The following is a 19,546-nucleotide window of genomic DNA, read 5'->3' as shown; positions in this document are numbered from 1 at the left end:
ATGCTTGGATGGAGCCACTCTCTCCCTGGATGTGCTGCCTTTCTAGTATCAGGAAAATCAGAAGGCGGGCGAGAAAGGTGAGCAGCTGATAAGGTGGCATCTGAAGGTGACTTCAGGCCAGCCCATCCTCCACAGGTTTTGGGAGCAGCTGTTAGTTCCAGACTTGCTCCCTTCCCCCAGGACTACATGGGGGAAGGGCTCAAGCCACTCAGTTCTTTCTGCTCTAAAGCAAGTCTCAGCAGCGTTTCCGGCCACGTGCCCTAGTAAAGGCTCCTGGGAAACCCTGTGCTAGCACTTAGGGGTACAAAGGCATTCCCAAAGCATTGTGGTAAGGAAAAAAGCATCATCAAGTCAAGCACGTGCTCATTTAACAAGAAGACAGTTGTGCAGCAGACGCCATTAAAATTTATGCTCATTCCCAGCCTGGTTCTGATATGGGGCGAGAGTCTCTTACATTAGCCCAGAGTTGTTATTCACACTTTAACAAACGGATCTGGTGAGAACCATGTGTCACAGAAAAGGTGGGGGGGGGGTGCAGAATTTCGGAGCATTACCTGAAACCGAAGGGCAAGCCCTCACAGAGCCTCCTGCACGGTCAGAGCCTCCGATGCCCTCATTACTAAGGGGCCACACCCAAGCACAGAGCACCAGTGATGTGTGACTGGTTCTCCAGCAGATCAGGCACCGTCACCAGCCACAGAAGTCTCCTTGGAATCACACTAAGCTCTTGAGCGATTGCTCAGAAAAGGCATTTGTTCGGAATCTCGTGTTGGAGATGATAAAACGGTGAGGGTCACACAAAGCCATGTCGAGGGCCCTAGAAAATCAGTCACTAATTTTAACTCAAAAATCTAATTTATTTTTCTAAGCGAATGGCCTTGAAAACGGTGCTCAGAGCCAAGCACAGTGGTACACACCTGTCATCCCAGCACGTGGAAGGTGGAGGCAAGAGGACCATACTCTGCTACATGGTCAAAATGAGTTCCAGGCCAGCCTGGGCTACATGAGACCTGGTCTCACCAAAGGAGGATGAGTGGGCAAGAAGGCTCAGAAGGGAAGGGGCCTGCCACTGAGCCTCATGACCTAAGCTCTGAGACCCATGTGATGGAGAGAACCAACTCTCATCTGTTGTCCTCTGACCTCCATGGGTGCATGGTAGACCATGCATGTTTATGAGTGAACACCTACACCCACACCCCCACACGCAATAAATGTGGAATTAAACGCCTAAAAGAAAAGATAAAGTGGTTTTCATCTAAATATTATTAATACGAAAGACCTATTAGCCTGTTTTAGAATCCATGTGTCCATCTAAACTCTATCTCAGCACATGAACTCCTGCACAAAGGACAAAGGTAATTCCCCAGTGACTTTAGAACAGAACCTGCTGCCAAGATGTCTCCAGCCAGCCTAGAGCAGAGGAGGCCCTGGGGGGGGGGGGGCAGCCTCACCTTATACCATGCTGTGGGTTTTAGCCCTTCCCTGGTGGCTTAAATGCTCCACTTGTAAATCAAGTTCTTTCTTCCTGGCTCCTGTGACTGGGCCATTGCCTTTTCACAGGCCCTACAAATCATCCTGGATTGGTAAGAAAATCTTCAAACTTCCTAAAGATATCCTGATGGCCACATGCTCTAAGAATAGGCCTCCCATCCTGAACAGGGCTCAGTTCCCTACAGGAGCGCCTCAAAGGCCGCTTGGCTGCGGTGCTGAAGATTTCTGTGAGGCCTCAGCCCCTGAGACTGGAAGAGGTCCTTCTAGCCTCATTCCTGGAGGCACAAATGCACCCCTCAATGTAGGGCCACCAGAAGTTGAACTCCAATTCCATATTATTCATGTCTCACTTGGAAATGAGGCTAGGGCCTCTGAGAGTCTGTATCTTTCTGAATCTGGCTAAGGGAGAGAAACCCAATAGCACATTGGGTACCATGACAGCCCAGTGTTCACCAGCTGAGAGAAGAGTGTCCCTTAGTTAAGAAGCACAAGATGAAGACATGGAACACAAAGAGGGGTAATGAATGGGTTGGGAGGGACATGTTGGGGCAGGAAAGATCTGGAAAAGACAATGAGCTGAGTAAAAACCCAAAGGACACGGTGAGGAGTCAGCCTGGCAGTGTCTGGAGAAGAGACTTAGGAACACCAAGTGCAAAGACTGAGAGGCACGTTCAGTGTGACCAGACCAGACAGAGGAAGGACAGGAGGAAACTAAGGAAACAAGATCGACTGAAAAAGAATTGTCACACCGGCCCATGTTTACACACATTGCACCATCACTGCTGCCAAGCCTTATTGAAGACAGTACAGAAACTCCAAGACCTTTAATAAAGACCGAGGCTCCTTTTTCCTTTATAATCCACTAGCTTTAGCACGTGGACATATTGTGTCATGATCTCAAATTGGCTGCCAGGGTTCCAGACATTGTATATTACATCCACATGAGTCAAGGAGGGAAACAGCTCTTCTTTCCACTAAGAAAACTAAAGTTTCTCCACCTTCCCCTCTAATCCCTTCTTCCACGAATTCTTTCTCCTCTCTGTGCCCAGAAGTGAGTGTGAGGGCCACTTCTCAAAAAGCCGTAAGAAAGCCACGGTGAGGATTGTCAAGATGGATAGAGACGTGCTGTTTCATTTTTTTTCCCACTCTTCCGCATTTTATATCTCAGTCATCAGATACACACCGCTGAAGCCTAAAGAGAGAAGCAGAAGTTCTACAAAATACAGCTTACAATGTGTATTGTACACTGACGATTGATCAGTTACCTGTTTAAGTCCTAGGCATACCGTCCTCTTGTGAGCTGTGAGCATAGCATGAAAAATACAGGCAGCCATGATCAGACACTAGGGACCAGCTGGTCCTAATAATCAGGCTTCTCTCTACTGTCTCTCCTCCCCTCCTTCTCCTTCCCTTCTTCCCTCCCTATTTCAAACAAGGCAGTGGGCATTTAGTAAGGCAACTGTCAGGAATCACAGTGCTCATCAGAAGTGAGAGGCAGCCAACACTGGGCCGCAGGGCAGCCCCTCCTACTCTGGGAAATAGAGGCAGTGGTCAATGTCGCCGAGGGCTGAGGAGCCACAGGAGACCAGACCCACACCGCGCATCAAATGTATAACGAGTGCTGTGGACACCTCAGGCCTTTGTCCCCAATCAAGTGAGACAGCAGCAGGCACTGGTGCAGAGAACGTGATTCACGTGACTCATGCTAGAGAGCCCCAGGGAGTAAATGCTCTGCTTGCTGTTTACTTCCTCATGTGGGCGGGAACGGACTGGAGAAGTTAGGAGTTATGGTGCAATTTTTTGTATTTGGTTTGCGAAAGCTTTTAGAAGCACCCAAATATTGGTCTCAGTTCTAATGATGCCCAGCATTCAGACTGTGGAAAGAAACGTGTATTCCAATAGGCCAGCAACCACAGGAACCCTGAGTTAGCAGGTCATTCTCATAGAATACAAACAAAGGCTGAGCTGGAGCAAGACTTGGGTTGGTCACCTTTAGCCCCTTGAGGTAGGGGCGTGGACAGGGAGAGTCCACCAAGCAGGAAAAAAAGGACAAAGTGCCGGCACTATGCTCACAGTCCCAGCCATAAGGAGCAAAATTCGCTGAATCTGGGTCCCAGGACTCAAATCCCGAGCTTTTCGAACACCTTATACATTTAGATGATCCACATCGTACCCTAAAATGGCCATGTGACCCTAAGAGGATTGGAAACCAAGGGCTGAGCTTAGCTGATTTACGTTGCAGGGGCAGTCAAGAGGTCCTGAGGTCAGGACTGGGAATAGTGACATAAAACAGAGCCTACAAAGCTCCCCGGCCCTACAGTCCTGCACCCCAGTACCCTGCCCTCAAATCCGTGCTCAGAAGACAGCGCAGGGGAGAAGTAACTTTTTAGATTCATCAGCTCAGATTTCTTAATGGAGCTTTTTGAGAAGCCACGTCTTTGCTTACAGGTGCCATCTAGACAATAAATGTGGGCTTCACACACGCACTCAAATACACACACACACACACACACACACAGGATGCACACAGTTGTAATTGCAGCGCTTACGCAGAGGCCTTTGTTGAAACCCAAGGTATGCGTTACCCAGGATCCCTGGCCTCCTCCTGTAGACTGGCTAGCCCCTAGGGCTCAATCCGGCTGCTATCTCTTTGCCTCCTGAGGTGCCCCCCGAGGATTGGGAACTTAAGTGACTTGCGGAGCGCTTGCTGGTGTCCATGGAAATCAGGGGTAACAGAAGCAAGCACTCAGGAGGGAGGAGATGGACTGATGCACTATTGACTAGGGAGAAGGGGCGTGCTCAGGGCGGAGAGGGGCGTGTCCAGGGGCGGGAAGAGGTGTGTCTAGGGAGGACAGGGGCGAACCTGACCCCCGACAACAGAGGCGGGGCTCTGGAGCCGGGTGCGAGCACAACTCTGGTGCAGGCGGAGGGACATCCTTGCTGGTGGCCTCTGGACCGCGCGATGACTGGACGGTGAGTGATACCCAGGCTGCAGAGGTAATGGATGTCCTCGGTCCACTTCACCCTCGACTCGGGCGGCGATCAGGCAGAGCGCGCTAGAGCCTGAGCACTTGTGCCCTTCGGCCGCGGTGTGCGAGTCTCCTCCCCCTGGCAGCCTGGCGCACTGCGGGCTTCCAGCTAGGGCTGAGAGAGGCACTGTGCCTAACATCTCCTAGGATAAGGCACTTTAGGGGCTAAATCTTAGCAGGACACGTGAACCAAACTGCCGGCTACAGCTGTGCTCACGTCTTCCCTCCTCTCAGCCAGTCTCCTAGAGACGTACGTAGTCTTAGAGGCGGGAAGAGGGCTTCCAGCCGGACTATCTGATTTCACAGATGGAAAGCCAAGGATAGGATGATAGCTCACCAAGGCACTTGTTCCTTAGTTGCTGTCTGAGACGGTTGACCGTGAGCAAAGGGTTTTAACACAATCTGACATTCACTCCTCACTGTGCGCCACAGTTTTGCTTTCTTTACCCCCACCCCCACTTTCAAATGTGAAACCGACGGTAGACGCCTTACAGAGGCTGGGGCTCCTGCTCAGCTGGTAGAGTGGCTGTAGAGCACTCATGAAGCCTGTATTCCATCCCAAGCCTTGCATAAATCAAGTGGCGGCGGCCCCCAGGCAGGGGGGGGGGGAGGGGCGGAACAGGCGCCCTGGGTAGAACGGTAGGGAACTGTACCTGCAAGTCTCCTTAACTTCAGTCCTTGAACTGTAATTTGTCTGTGTTCCCAACTCATAGACTGTCAGTGCCAAGACAGTCAAAACCTTTAAAACAAACAAACAAAAAACCTATAAGGAGCCAGGCAGTGGTGGTGCCCGCCTTTAATCCTAACACTTAGGAGGCAGAGGCAGGTGAATCTACAAGAGCCAGTGTTCTGGGATAGGTTCCAAAGCTACCGAGAAACCCTGTCTTGAAAAAATAAAAAAATAAAACAAAATAAGATAAACAATAAAAACCCTGTAAGGGAGCTTAGAAAGCCCACCTCATTGGGAAGTAAAGAGTGTCAATAACAGGATGGGCTGGGGTCCAGGAACTGAACCCAGGCAGCTTGTTCACCAAAGTGTCATGCTAAACCGGCAGGAGAGATTCTTGTGACCCCTGCTGCAGTTTGCCTGCAAGGCCCTAGGGTATCACTCAGAGTTAGATGCCAGAGGCTATGGAAAACAAACGGAACTGCAAGGCACAGTGGACCAGGTAAACAGACCTGCCTGCAGCTTCCTGCTCCCCCAGGAGGTGGGAGGTTGGGAGAGTGACAGAAGGGAGGGGCATGGGGGGCAGCTGGGGGAGAGAGGAAGGGAGAAAAGAGAAGATGAAACTCATCTTGGGTCAAAATATTGTTTGATGGAAATTACACGAGAGTGTGTTTAGCACGTTGTTGTGTTTGCTCGACCTTTTATCAGCTTGGAAGTGTCTGTCTGAAACTCAGGAGAGTCCGGTGGGTGAGACTGAGAACTGGATTTAAGGCCAGGTCTTCCTGAGTCGGAGCCTACGGGCCTCTGAAACAGAGAACAAGAACACCATGGAAGGAGAAGTTCAGCCCCTACGCAAGCCTCAGAGGAGACAGCCTGACTACAGGCTTTAGGGGGAAGCCTGTGCCGCTAGGGATCTGAGTCCTGATTTCAGAGCTAAATTTCCCGTCTCCTGATTCTTAGGAGCCCTTTCTCTTTGAGTTCCACATTCCCTTCTTAGAACCTTGCTATCTCCCTGGGGCCTGCAGCCCAATGTCAACAATGTTTATTAAGGATGAACATTAGGATCACAATTGTTTAACTGATGAGGAACTCTAGTTCAAAAGTAGATAGAATTTGACAAGATCATCCAATCAGGGCAGGGTAAGGTTTGGGCTCAGACCCTGGAAGGGCTCAGTTGTTTAACCTCTTAAAAGTACACTGAAGAAAATATTTTGAAGTTGTTGTTGTTGTTGTGTGTGAATTAGTTCACATGCATGCTGTCGGTCACATCCAATGCCATGCTGCATGTGCAGGTGAGAGGACAACTTTGTGGAGTCATTTATCTCCATCCGCTTTCCATGAGTTCTGAGAATTGAACTTGGGTCCTCGGGCTCGGGTGACAAGTGCCTTTACACACAGAGCCACCTTGCTGCCCCTTGAAACCCTTTAAAAGTAAGCGCCCAAGAACTAGTGGCTGCTTGCCCAAACCTTTAGCAGTTTCCCCAAACTTGTAGTTCCCTGAATCTCCTTCCTGCCTAAAGGGACTTCCTCTGGGACATACCCTGAGATAAAATTGGAGTCCTGCCCATCCCCTTGCCTGACCTTTAGTGTCAGAGATTTGGGCTGTGGTATAATAATCCCCTAGCTTCAGTTCTGAGAAGAGCCCGAGAAACACTCCAGACCAGTTGCCATTACAACTGGCTAACAAACCCAAGACCTAGTGATGGCAGAGCAGTTGAGGTCACATACCAACCCAACAGTCAAAGAAAAGCTCAGCCAGAATGTTTTCTGGGATACAGCAGATACTCTCAGCCTGGGATCTGGGGGCAAGATCTGGGATCCCAGCGGGCATCCCAACTGGCCGTATGACAATCCACGTGTGTACTTGCATGCACACATGAGCACAACCACACTCACACATTTTTCTTGGTCTGAGATGAAGGTGTTATGTTCTCAGAAGAACTCACATCCCAAAGGATTGTAAGACCTAGCATCGTGTCTCCAGAGAAACCTCTCCGAGCAACTGCACATCGCACGCAGGCCAGGGCAAAGGTAGCATGGGTAGAGCAGATACTAGAATACCGAGGACAACCTGGCAGCAGCTAGCACCAAGTAGTTAGGGGGGCCACTCAGCTGTGCTGCACCACTGGACCCAGGCCACCTGAGTTCTTGTTTGGCCCCCAAACCAGAGCTGTGTAGATAATAGATTTCATGAATCCTCCCTTCCATTGGTAGGGAGCGAACCTGAACTGGAGTGGTGGGGACACAGCCAGGAGGTGTGAGGATATTGCATGAGGAAGAGTGGGAAGGTTGGAAATGATTTTGTTGCCTCAGCTTACAGGAAAGAACACTGGAGGGCAAGGGCAGAAACCAGCATCTGTCCTACAGGTGTGTGGGTGAGACACTGCCTCTGGGCTACAGTTTATATCAGGAAGTCACAAGGGAGGGTAGATGGCTGGCCTACAGTCCACACAGGAACCAAGAACAAAAATCAGTTTATTCCAAGGAAGGGGAGCATGTTCAAGGAGGCCTATATGGCAGAACAGGTTCCTATGGCATCACCAGGATCATAGGGGACATAGGTGGCCTGGCGAGGGTGGTCAGCCACGGTCAGGTCGGAATGAAGGTGGTGATGACTGTGTATCAGCTGTCTGTCTCTCTTGGACCCCCATCACCTCCAACTGGCAGTGTGCACACACGCTCTCAGGGTTTCCTAGCTGGTGGGACTGAGCAGCCTAAGACTGGGGTAGGAGGGATATGGCTGAGCCACAGGTGGGTAATGGCAGGGGAGGAGCAAGGGGACATTAGAACTGGACAGCAGGAGAGGGCAGCAGCTGCTAAGTGACTGCCTGCTCTTTGTGCCAAAGCAGCTGGTTATCTAGGTGGCTGTACTGCTGAGGGCTGACCAGACAGCCTGTGTTCAGTCAGATCCCCTCAGCAGACAGCTGGCTTCTCTCTGGGGAAGCTCTGCCCTGTGAGGGCTGACAGGTGCTGGAAGGGCCTTTTAGAGGCTCATTGTTTTCGGAGCCTGGGCTCCTGTCCCCCGCATTAAAAGCCAGTTGTGCAGGGCAATGTAGCCTGCATCTGCCTCCCTTCTAGCCTGGCAGCCCTGCTAGCTGTGCCTGACTGTGTCCTCCTTTGTCTTGCGGGTCAAGTCACTTCATTTCTTATTTTAAATGTGAATCACGCCGGGAAAGGTTAAAACAGTGGCAGCCAAGCTCTTTGGTCTCACTGATCAACTTCCATTTTACTTTAGATGTTGACCCATTGCCCATATTGCCAAGTAAGGACAGTGCCATCTTCAATCACCAGTATGGAAGGGCCCTCTGAGACCGAACAGCAGGCCACTCATAAGCTCACAGTAAAGGGCGTTGGATGTGCTCTTGTTCACTTCCTGAATACTCCACCACAGTGGCGTCTCCCCTTGCTCCTTCTGCAACCAATTCACGGTGACCAGGTCCTATAGTGACCTAAAGAACCAGAATTGGCCTTCTGCAAACAGAAAAAGATAAAAGCCTAGACCCCGGGGTTGTAAAAGCTCCTGTGTCCTTTGTCACTCCGCGGCAGGCTGTGTGCCAGCTGTCGCTGCCTCCCCATGCCTGGCAGAACAGAGAAGTGGCTGAAGTGCAAAGTGGGGGCGACTCACTCATTGTCTGTTCACCCAGGGAAGGTAGTCGGGTGTGCTGTCTCCTGAAGATCCTCTGAGGAGCAGAAAAAGCATCTATCAGCCAGAGGAGTGAGTTTGGAGGCCTGAGTTTTGTGTGCTGGGTGGTGGGGAGCAGGACCAGGACAAAGGCTGCTGGGGTCGGGGGAGCAGCCTGCTGACACTGGCTGTCCAGTTACATCTGGGGTTGCTTTGTGGACTTGCCCAGGTAGTAGGCCAGGCCAGTTTCATAGCTGTATCTTCTCCCCATTTATTTCTCCCAAGGGGCTTCTACCTGCACAGGAGTCTCTGCCTCAGACTCAGTGCCAGCTAAGAGTATGATCATAGTTTTTTTTTTTTTTAATTGCAAAAAATTGAAAGTAGGCCATTGAAGATGCTTGCCTTTGGATACCCTGCCCAGGGAGATTCACACTAGGGAACCAGTCAGAGGAAAACGACCCACATAGAGAAACACTCTTTGCTTCCTGACAAGGTGAATATGCTCTCTCTTCAAGCTCTCCCTGTCAGCAGTCGCTAGAACACCCCTCACGTACCCTCCACAACTAAGACACTGTGACAGCCGGCTCAGATCAACCCAGTAAAGGAGAACTGGGCAAATCAATGTGGTAGTCACAGCCTGTGTCGCAACCCAGGTCTGGCCACCGTCTTCCGCAAGCTAATTAAAAGAGCCAAATCGAAAGTGGAAAACAGAAGCCGGGCGTGGTGATGCACACCTTTAATCCCAGCACTAGGGAAACAGAGACTCAGATCTCTGTCAATGCAAGGCCAGTCAGGTATACAAAGGATGTTCCAGACAGCCAGGACTGTTTCACAGAGAAACCCTGTCTCGAAACCCACCCCCTGCAAAAGAAAGTGGAAAACAGACAAAGGAGATGTCTTCAATGTGGTCACACCGGAAAGAGGGACAAAGAAAGCCAGCGAACCACACAAGTCCATCTTACCTCCAGCGGACCAGGCTTTCTTTTCGGCCACCATCCAGCTCCCAAATCACGGCATGGAGACTTTTTAGCTGTAAATGCGCAGCCTTAGCTTCGCTCTTATTTCTTTGTAGCCCTTATAACTTAACCCGTTTCTCTTCATCTACATTTTACCCCAAGACTTTTACCTTTCTTTTCCTTCTGCATATCTTATTTTCACTGCTCCTCATGTCTAGCTGACTGGCAGCTCCCTGGCTTCTGGCCCAGGGGTGTCCCTCTGCTCCCTCATTCCCTCTCTGGAGTCTACCTCCTACTTATTCTCTCTGCCCACCAGCCCTGCCTACCCCTCTCCCACCTAGCTATGGGCTGTTCAACTTCTTATTAGATCTGTCAGGTATCTTAGGCAGGCAAGGTGCAGGAAATGCAACACATCTTTACAAACTTGAACAAATGCAGCAGAAACAAGCCTGGCACATCTTTACATCGTCAACAAAGGCAGCAGAAACAAATGGAACACACGTTCACATAGTTAAAGTATTATTCCACGGCATCAGCAAATGTAACACGTCTTTGCCTAGCTAAAACAATATTCCTCAACACCTCCAGGGCCCTGAAGTGCAGCAGAAACTTAAATAGAGGGTCAGGGCTGTGCATATCTAGTTAGGACTGGTTAAGGTGTGAGCCCGCCCACCTTTGACCCAACCAAGTCTGGGCTTCAGTCTGATCTTGTGAGGTTGTGTGACATGTTATTAGGACCGTGTGAAATCTCTTTCCTGAAGACAAGTTCCCTTCTGCTTGTCTTTTCCTTCTCCCACCATGAGATTTCCGGGAAAATTCCCATTTATTTGGGGTCCATTGTTTCAATAGTCCTATAGTCAGATAGAAAGTCACAAAGTATTTGTAGAATAGCTTCATTTCTGCAAAACTGGTTAAACACGAACCAAGGCTCCTCTCTCATGAGACCTATGGCCTATGGAAAATGGAAGAGCTTCTTTGGCCGAAATGGCCCCCTCTCCCCAATGCCCCTATGATTACTGCTCCCCTGCCCTTCCATGGATGCTAAGGGCATACTCCCTCCCCCTTCCACCATTTCTCCTCTGATTACCTAATGCTACCTCACTGTAAGAGACACTACCAGCTACTGGGGCATGTCCTCAGGGACGGGCTGAGGGGAAACAAGGGAAGGCAGTGTCTCACTAAAACATCACTTGACTCTCTAGTGGACTGGCTCGCTGCCAGCTGCCTTACTGCCTACCAAAGCAGTCCTTTTCAATTTTGCTTGCGTAAATTTCCCACTTGAATAAAGAGTTCTGCAGCTGAGGAAATGTCAAAGCCATTGGAGGGCAACATTTTTATTGCGCAGATAAGAACATCAAGGCTCAAAAGACAAGGCTTGCATATGCAGCCACCCAGGTCTTAGTAGCTCCCAGCCCAGAGCTCCTCAGAAAGGCCTTTCTGTTAGTAAGCCACCACTCCTTGACTTAAAGGAAATTCCACTTATTGGCACACCTACTACATAGTAAAGGAAAGGGAGTACTCTCATTCTGAGAGAAAATAAAGATACTGTGAACTAAGGCAGGCCTGAGTCCGAAGCCACAAACAAATCTACCTAAGTGTGGCTTTCTTGCTAGTGTGTGCTCTGCTTCCTCTCTTCTTATCTTTATTTATTTATGTTTTTAAATTCACTACGTAGCCACGACTGCTGCAGTAAGAGATGCCTGAAACCCAGTGTCTTAGCCCAGGAGAGCCTGCTTCTCTTTCCAAGTGCAGATCCACTGTGTACGGGTCCAGGATGCAGAGCCACAGAAGCAGTCAGCATCACTGCAACACACAGCTTTCTGGTTACCTATGACAACAGAAGGCACTGGTGCTTTTTCTTTAAAAAAAAAAATCTGGGGGGCTGGAGAGGAGGCTCAGTAGCTTAGAGAACTGGCTCCTCTTCCAGGGAACCCAGGTTTGATTCCCAGCATCCACATGGTGGCTCACAACCAGCTGTTACCTCCACTTTCATGCAGAGGATATGACACCCTCTTTTGGCCTCCATGGATACTAGGCATGTGGTGCACATACATGCATGCAGACAAAACACTCATACATATCAAATTAAGTAAATAAGTAAAAAAAAAAACTTGTTGAAGATATTTTTAGCATCTTGGGGAGGCTGGGTAGATGCCACGGTGATAAGAGTGTATACTGCTCTTGCAGAGGATTGGAGTTCAGTCCCCAGAATCCATGTTGGACAGCTCACAACTATTTGTAACTCCAGCTTGATAAGATTTGATGCTTCCAGCCTCCTCTTGTGTGTGTGCGCGCGCACATGCACACACGCACATACACACACACACACACACACACACACACACACACACACACAGAGAGAGAGAGAGAGAGAGAGAGAGAGAGAGAATTTAAATCTGGCTCCCTATTTTTTCAGTCTGGCTTCGTTTGCTCTACACAATGGTCTCCAGCTCCATACATTGTCTTGCGCATGTCATGATTCATCTTTTTCTTACAGCTGAATAAAATTCCATTGCATGGGCTCTGCTGCATCCATGGTTCATGGTAATAGACAGGAACTGGTTCCTTTTTTCTAAAAACAATAACAGCAGTGTTCATGGGTGTGTGACTTAGAACCCTTCAGGCATATACACAGGAGAGGCTTCTAAAAACAATAACAGCAGTGTTCATGGGTGTGTGACTTAGAACCCTTCAGGCATATACACAAGAGAGGCATAGCTGCACCATCTGCTAGTTCTTTTTTATTTTGACTTTATTTTTTAGGAATCTTCACATCGATTTTCATTGTGATTGCACAAATTTACATTCCCGCCAGTGGTGTGTTTCTCCACGTCCTTGCCAGCATTGTTTTCTTGGTGACAGACATTCTTGGTAACAGACACTCTAACTGGGGTGAGATGGACTCAGACATTTCTAACTGGGGTGAGGTGGACTCAGACACTCTAACTGGGGTGAGACGGACTCAGACATCCTAACTGGGGTGAGGTGGACTCAGACACTCTAACTGGGGTGAGGTGGACTCAGACACTCTAACTGGGGTGAGGTGGACTCAGACACTCTAACTGGGGTGAGGTGGACTCAGACACTCTAACTGGGGTGAGACGGACTCAGACATTCTAACTGGGGTGAGGTGGACTCAGACATTCTAACTGGGGTGAGGTGGACTCAGACATTCTAACTGGGGTGAGGTGGACTCAGACACTCTAACTGGGGTGAGGTGGACTCAGACATCCTAACTGGGGTGAGACAGACTCAGACATTCTAACTGGGGTGAAACAAACTCTAAAACAGTTTTAGTTTTCATTTTTTCCAGTGGTCCAGGATATTGAATACTTTTCAAGTATTTATTGGCCATTCATATTTCTTATTTTAAGTAGCTATCTAGTTGTTTTTTGGTGCTTTGTGTATCCTATGTATCAGTCTATGATGTGTAGCTGGAAAGGTTTTCACACACTCTCTAGGTGGTACCTTCACGCTACCATTTGAACCTTTTACACATAGCATCTCTCAATTCTTTGGATTGTTTCATAAGCGATTGGAAAGACTTTTCAGGAAGCCCTGGCTTCTGCCTAGACTTGGGTGTTTTCTCATTTTCCTCTAGCAGTTCAGTTTCAGGCTCTCTTTTAAATCTAGTTTTATTCTTCCACACGTGAGAATTCAGTTTTACCAGCACATTTGTGAGTCAGGCGGTCTTTTCTGCATTGTGGTTTTGACAGACACCTTTGTCAAAATTCAGGTGACCATAGCTGTGTGTCATTTATTTCTGGGTTATTTATTCCACTCACTGATGTAATGTCTGCTCTGCAATTTTTTTCTCGATGATTGTGATGTACTGTGATCAGGGGCAGTGGTCCTGTGATGTACTGTGATCAGGGGCAGTGGTCCTGTGATGTACTGTGATCAGGGGCAGTGGTCCTGTGATATACTGTGATCAGGGGCAGTGGTCCTGTGATATACTGTGATCAGGGGCAGTGGTCCTGTGATGTACTGTGATCAGGGGCAGTGGTCCTGTGATGTACTGTGATCAGGGGCAGTGGTGTGTGATATACTGTGATCAGGGGCAGTGGCCGTGTGATGTACTGTGATCAGGGGCAGTGGTGTGTGATATACTGTGATCAGGGGCAGTGGCCGTGTGATGTACTGTGATCAGGGGCAGTGGCCGTGTGATGTACTGTGATCAGGGGCAGTGGTCCTGTGATATACTGTGATCAGGGGCAGTGGCCGTGTGATATACTGTGATCAGGGGCAGTGGTCCTGTGATATACTGTGATCAGGGGCAGTGGTCCTGTGATATACTGTGATCAGGGGCAGTGGCTGTGTGATGTACTGTGAACAGGGGCAGTGGCCGTGTGATGTACTGTGATCAGGGGCAGTGGCCGTGTGATGTACTGTGATCAGGGGCAGTGGTGTGTGATATACTGTGATCAGGGGCAGTGGCCGTGTGATGTACTGTGATCAGGGGCAGTGGCCGTGTGATGTACTGTGATCAGGGGCAGTGGTCCTGTGATATACTGTGATCAGGGGCAGTGGCCGTGTGATATACTGTGATCAGGGGCAGTGGTCCTGTGATATACTGTGATCAGGGGCAGTGGTCCTGTGATGTACTGTGATCAGGGGCAGTGGTCCTGTGATATACTGTGATCAGGGGCAGTGGTCCTGTGATATACTGTGATCAGGGGCAGTGGCTGTGTGATGTACTGTGAACAGGGGCAGTGGCCGTGTGATGTACTGTGATCAGGGGCAGTGGCCGTGTGATGTACTGTGATCAGGGGCAGTGGTCCTGTGATGTACTGTGATCAGGGGCAGTGGTCCTGTGATATACTGTGAACAGGGGCAGTGGCCGTGTGATGTACTGTGATCAGGGACAGTGGTCCTGTGATATACTGTGATCAGGGGCAGTGGTGTGTGATGTACTGTCAGCAGGGGCAGTTACATCGCCAGCTTTGCCCGTTCTGCTGAGGATTGCTTTGGCTATTTAGGTCTATATCAATGTTAATTTTTTTTCTAATTTTGTGAAGAATGTTACTGAAATTTGAGTGAAGATTGTGTTGAATCTATACACCATATTTGATACTATAATCATTTTCACAGCATTATTATTGTGAACTAAATGTGAATCATAGGTTGCCCAATACTTGATGGCCAACCTATGCCCAACATTGTACTAAATAGGAAGAAATTGAGAGCATTTCCAGTAAAATCTGGAGCAAGACAAGGGTACCAACTAACATTCAGACAAGAGAAAAGAAAAAGAGGATATGAATTAGAAAGGAAGATGTCAGTTAGGTTCCAGTTGCTGACAATGCGACTCTGTCCTTGAAAGAGACTGAAGACTCTCGAGAAAACTCTCAAAACTGATAAACACTCTCAGCAAAGAAATGGGCTAAGACCTCGGCATAAAAAGCCGGTGGTTTTTCCTCTAGCCATAACAGACTTGCAAAGGGAGAAACCAGAGAGGAAAGAGTACCTACCTCTCATGAGAGCCTCTAAAAGCCAAAATATGTAGGGATTCTCATGACAAGGGGTAGAACTGGAAAAACGTTACATTCGAGGAGGAAGTCCAGGTTCGGAGAGACAAATGCCACACGCTTGCTCTTGTGTGCTGAGCCTCATTCTACCTTTTACGTGTGTGGGCTCACACTGGAGTGACTGTGGGCCGATACCAGGAAACTTGCTGCTGTCGCCATCGGGAAGGTGATCCACACACATCCTTCTGTAGTAGAAAAGGCGGAGCTGGTAGCGTGGCCCCACATTCAGGGGGTGGAAAGACTGCTAATCGTTCTGGGGGCAGCCAGTGTTTCTGCCCGAAGCACCCAGCTTTAAGTAGTGGTGCACAGACCCATAAAAACCCAGATTTCTGGTTTCCTATGAATAAACCAGAAGATCTGCCTTTTGAAAAGAGGAATGTGCCCCCAATTCTTGTTCCTTAGTCCCTGAACATGGTTACTTTTTTTTTTTTTGAGATTTACTCTGGAGCCCAACCTGCACCTCAATTTGCAGTAGTCCTCCTGTCTCGGTTTGTGATTACAGGAATGGGCCTGGTTGGCACACTGCTGCGTATCCAACTCTGAAAGAAGTGACGTATGGGGGAGCCTATGAATTCTGTACTCACATCACCGCCAGGAAGTTCCAAGCTGTTCTTGGTCCCAGAGACAAAGCGTGAAGCAGAAAGGCATTGGCGGCCACCTCACTGTGCCCTGGTGCCCATGAGAACATCACTTAATCACGTGATAGTATAGATATTGTAGAGGCCCAGGTGATAGTCTCCACCCCACCCTGACCAAGGCCCGCCCTGCTCCTGGTGTGCTGGGTTAGCTAAGGATAGGCCGGGAAGAAGGCTCCTCTGGAACACAGCAAAAGCCATATGAGAGGAAAGAGTGTCAAACACGGCCAAGGCTGGGGCTTCATGCAGGAAATGGGCAAAAGCTGAAGATGCAGAGGAAAGCAAGGGAAATCCCCGCTTCCCATCATTCCAGAGTTACTGCAGCACTTCCTGTAACAAGCTTCCTCAAAATTTTACATTGTTCTGCCATATGCCTGTGGAACCAGTGTCATCCCAGAAACCCCATTGCAGGGCATTCCCCTGGGCGGAACACTTCTGCTCTGGCAAGTTTGAGGAACTACCAAGACACAGAGTATAGGCATTCTTTTCACTAGCCGAGCATGGAGGAACCTAGCCCTATTTTGAAAACCCTGTTTCTGGGCCAAAGAGAATACACAGGGAGTCCCCAGCTCTGATTCCAAGCGGCAGTGCTGAGTCACTACTTAGGTCAAAGTCTGCCCTTCAAGGGGCCTGGCGTCTCTGCAGGCTGTGACTGGTCTTGCCTTAGAGTGGGCAGCGCTGGGTTGATGAGATACTTCTAAGGTTGTCGATAAGCCCATCTTCCCCACATCCTCCCACTTCTCCCGGCCAACAGTAATTTTCCTGCTTCTATAATCGAATGCCTGTCTAGTGGGGACATCTGTCTTGTGGGTTTCAGGCAAGGAGAACAGAGACGTACATTGCACTGGTCAGAGGGCTGAAAAGTAGAGCTTGCATCAGTACTGAGGGTGTACTAGGCTTTTGTCTTGCTGCCCAGAAGATAGGAAGGATCCTCAGGGAGGGGCCTCAGTCAGGAAGCAGTCGCTCTAGCCTATCTCTGCTTTCTGTAAATGGGGGCAACTTTGGTCTGAAATTATGAAGTGGAAAATTCTGGAAATAAATGGCTGGTAAGTTTTAAATTGAATGCCATTCTGAGGAGCACAGTGAATTCTCCCGGTCTGGACACAAAGCATCCCTCTGTCCCTCATCTGCACACTTGATGCATGATCTGGCCTGTAGCCATCACTGTCCTCAGGCTGACGATCAAAGAATCAGGGCTTGAGCTAAGGAACCCTTGTTTTTGCTTGTTTGCTTTACTGATGTGGTTATTAAATGCCCCGCAGACAGTCATGCGGCCTAGTCAGACACACCAAAGAGAAGTGAACAGGAGCAAATTCTCCACTCAGTAAGGAAGAGCGGTGTGTCGTACTGCTAGGATCTAGTGAAAACAAGTCTTCTGCCCATGAATTTTCTGAGAGAAAAAGAATTCCTGCAAGTTTTGTTTCCACCTAAAATCCTACAAGTTGTAGCCACAGCCCAGACTCAGCTAAGCTGAGTGGGCCTTCAATCACAGGGTGTGGTCCCTTAGCAGTCTCAGGAACCCACATACCTCTGCATATGCTAGGGGATAACTATAATTTAGAAGATGCCAGAAGAATAGAGAAAGGTTCTTGTACATTATCTTCCGTGAAAGCAATATGGGCAGGCCTGAAGGCCTGAAGGCTTCCTGGTTTTGAGTGTAGAGAGAGACAGAGAGCTTCAAATGCGAGTCCAGTGCAGAAACTGAATTCTGGACGGGGCTCCACATGGCTTATAGGGTTGAGAACTCACCAAGAGCATACAGAGTAGAGGATCGAGAGGCCAGAGTCAAAACCCAGACTCTTGTGTCTGAAGAGTCTCCTACTCCTGTTCATTGGTTGGTTTGAGGCTTCACCTCTGACCTTTTTCTCACCATAAAAGTGGGAATGTTGATTAGTACCTCGTGGTGGTATTGTAACTAGACAATTCCTAGAACTGCTCTGTAGTCCAGGAATAAGTGTGATACAGATAAATCCCCACTAGGAGAGCTGGCCCAGGGGAGTAGACCCCCCGAAGTCATTAATGGGTCTCTGCCTCAGCTCAGTGGGAAAGGAAGAGGGAGGACCGATGCAGAGGAAAACTCTATAAAAGTCAAGAAGAAGCCATCATCTGGATGATGTTCATCCAAGAGAAAAGAGTACATGGCTTAAAATGCTTAGGAACTGATCTTGGAGACCCTGTAGAACTTTCCAGAGGGACAGGTGAGCGAGCTCCTTGACCTGGCACTTCCAACGTTAACCACCCTGAACTTGGACAAGTATGACCTTCCAGTGGATAAATGAAATACCAAGGCTATGGGTACTGGAAAACCCTGGCTGGGGCTCCTTCTGGCTCCCCCAGGATCATTTTGTCAATTAGTGATTGATGGGGAGGTCCCAGTCCATTGTCCATGGTGCCATCCCTGGGCTGGTGGTCCTGGGCTCTGATAGAAAGCAGGCTGAGCAAGCCGAGAGGACCAAGCCAGTAAACAGCATTCCTCTGTGGGCTCTGCATCAGCTCCTGCTTCCAGTTTCCTGCCCTGCTTGGGGTCCTGTCCTGATTTCTTTCAATGACAAACAATGATACGGAGGTGTAAGCCAAATGAACCTTTTCCTCCCCAAGTCCCTTTGGTCATGGTGTTTCATCACAGCAATAGTGACCCTAAGACAACACCCTTTGTTATCTTCTGACAGGTGACTTCTGGGGCTGAAGACAAGAGTCGAAGATGAAGGAAGATTGCTCATCCAGCTCCCATGTGCCCATCAGCGACAGCAAGTCCATTCTGAAGTAAGTCTAAGTGTACAGGGCCGGGGTGTGGGGGCGCTCTGCCACCCCCTATGGCCTTCCCCTGCGTGGAGGCCAGGATGCAGGAGTTAGAACTCTGTAGATGTGGCACTATGCCCTGTGGACAGTGGTGGGTATTTTTGTTGGGGTTCTATCCCTCTTTGGAGATGGAGGTATTCTTCAGAATATGGGCTTGAGCAAGGAGGAGGTGCCCATGGGACTCTACAGTGACAGTATTTAATTTGTGTAAAGACCAGAATTGTGTGAAAACTCTTACTGTATGAAACACTTTAAAAACATGGTTGTGGGTTTTAGTGAAAAGGTGTACTTTATTGATACGTTTTAATTTTGTTTATTTTTTATTTACTCTGATTCATAAAAACTACTTGGAATATTTTCTCTGAAGTAAAGAAAAGCATCTTTTTATAATACTTATTTATTTACTTATTTGTGTGGTATATGTATGTGTGTGTGTGTGTGTGTGTCTGTCTGTCTGTCTGTCTGCTTGCCTGCCTCTGAGGTGGGGGGTGATTGCCACAGGAACTATATGGAGGCCAAAAGGCAACTTTAGGGAATGATTCTATTCTTCCACCATGTGAGTCTCGGGGATCAAACTCAGTTCACCAGACTTGGCAATAAGTACCTTTACCTGCTGAGCCAGCTTGTCAGCCCAAGAAGCATACATTTTATTTTTAAATTCCCCCCCCCATTTTGAGTCTACAACTGGGCATGATGAATTTCACATTCCTGAGTGTTTCCCAATAATTTTGTGTCCGACCTTTAGATATTTGTGGGCACAGGACAGTGGCTTGTCGCCGTCACTGGTTTGCACTTTGTTGCCCCTGCTCTACGTCATAC

At 48.8% G+C, this 19,546-nt stretch overlaps 1 protein-coding gene across 2 annotated transcripts in view; it reads left to right on the top strand.

Annotated features, from left to right (window-relative positions):
- The first annotated feature begins 4,346 nt into the window (after window positions 1-4,346).
- Rassf4 (Ras association domain family member 4) overlaps window positions 4,347-19,546 on the top strand; it is a 36,617-nt gene continuing 21,417 nt past the window's right edge. For both annotated transcript variants that reach the window (XM_041634219.1, XM_041634229.1), the window contains exons 1-2: window positions 4,347-4,464; window positions 18,598-18,691. In XM_041634219.1, the coding sequence (XP_041490153.1) occupies window positions 18,630-18,691 (62 nt within the window). In that variant the 5' untranslated portion in view covers window positions 4,347-4,464; window positions 18,598-18,629. The remainder of the gene's footprint in view (window positions 4,465-18,597; window positions 18,692-19,546) is intronic.

This window comes from Microtus oregoni, unplaced genomic scaffold, assembly GCF_018167655.1.
Source record: "Microtus oregoni isolate MIOR12 unplaced genomic scaffold, Mior012 000002F_ref0000024, whole genome shotgun sequence".
NCBI lineage: Eukaryota > Metazoa > Chordata > Mammalia > Rodentia > Cricetidae > Microtus > Microtus oregoni.
Note: the sequence above shows the minus strand (reverse complement) of the source record. Positions and strands in the feature narration are given on the sequence as shown.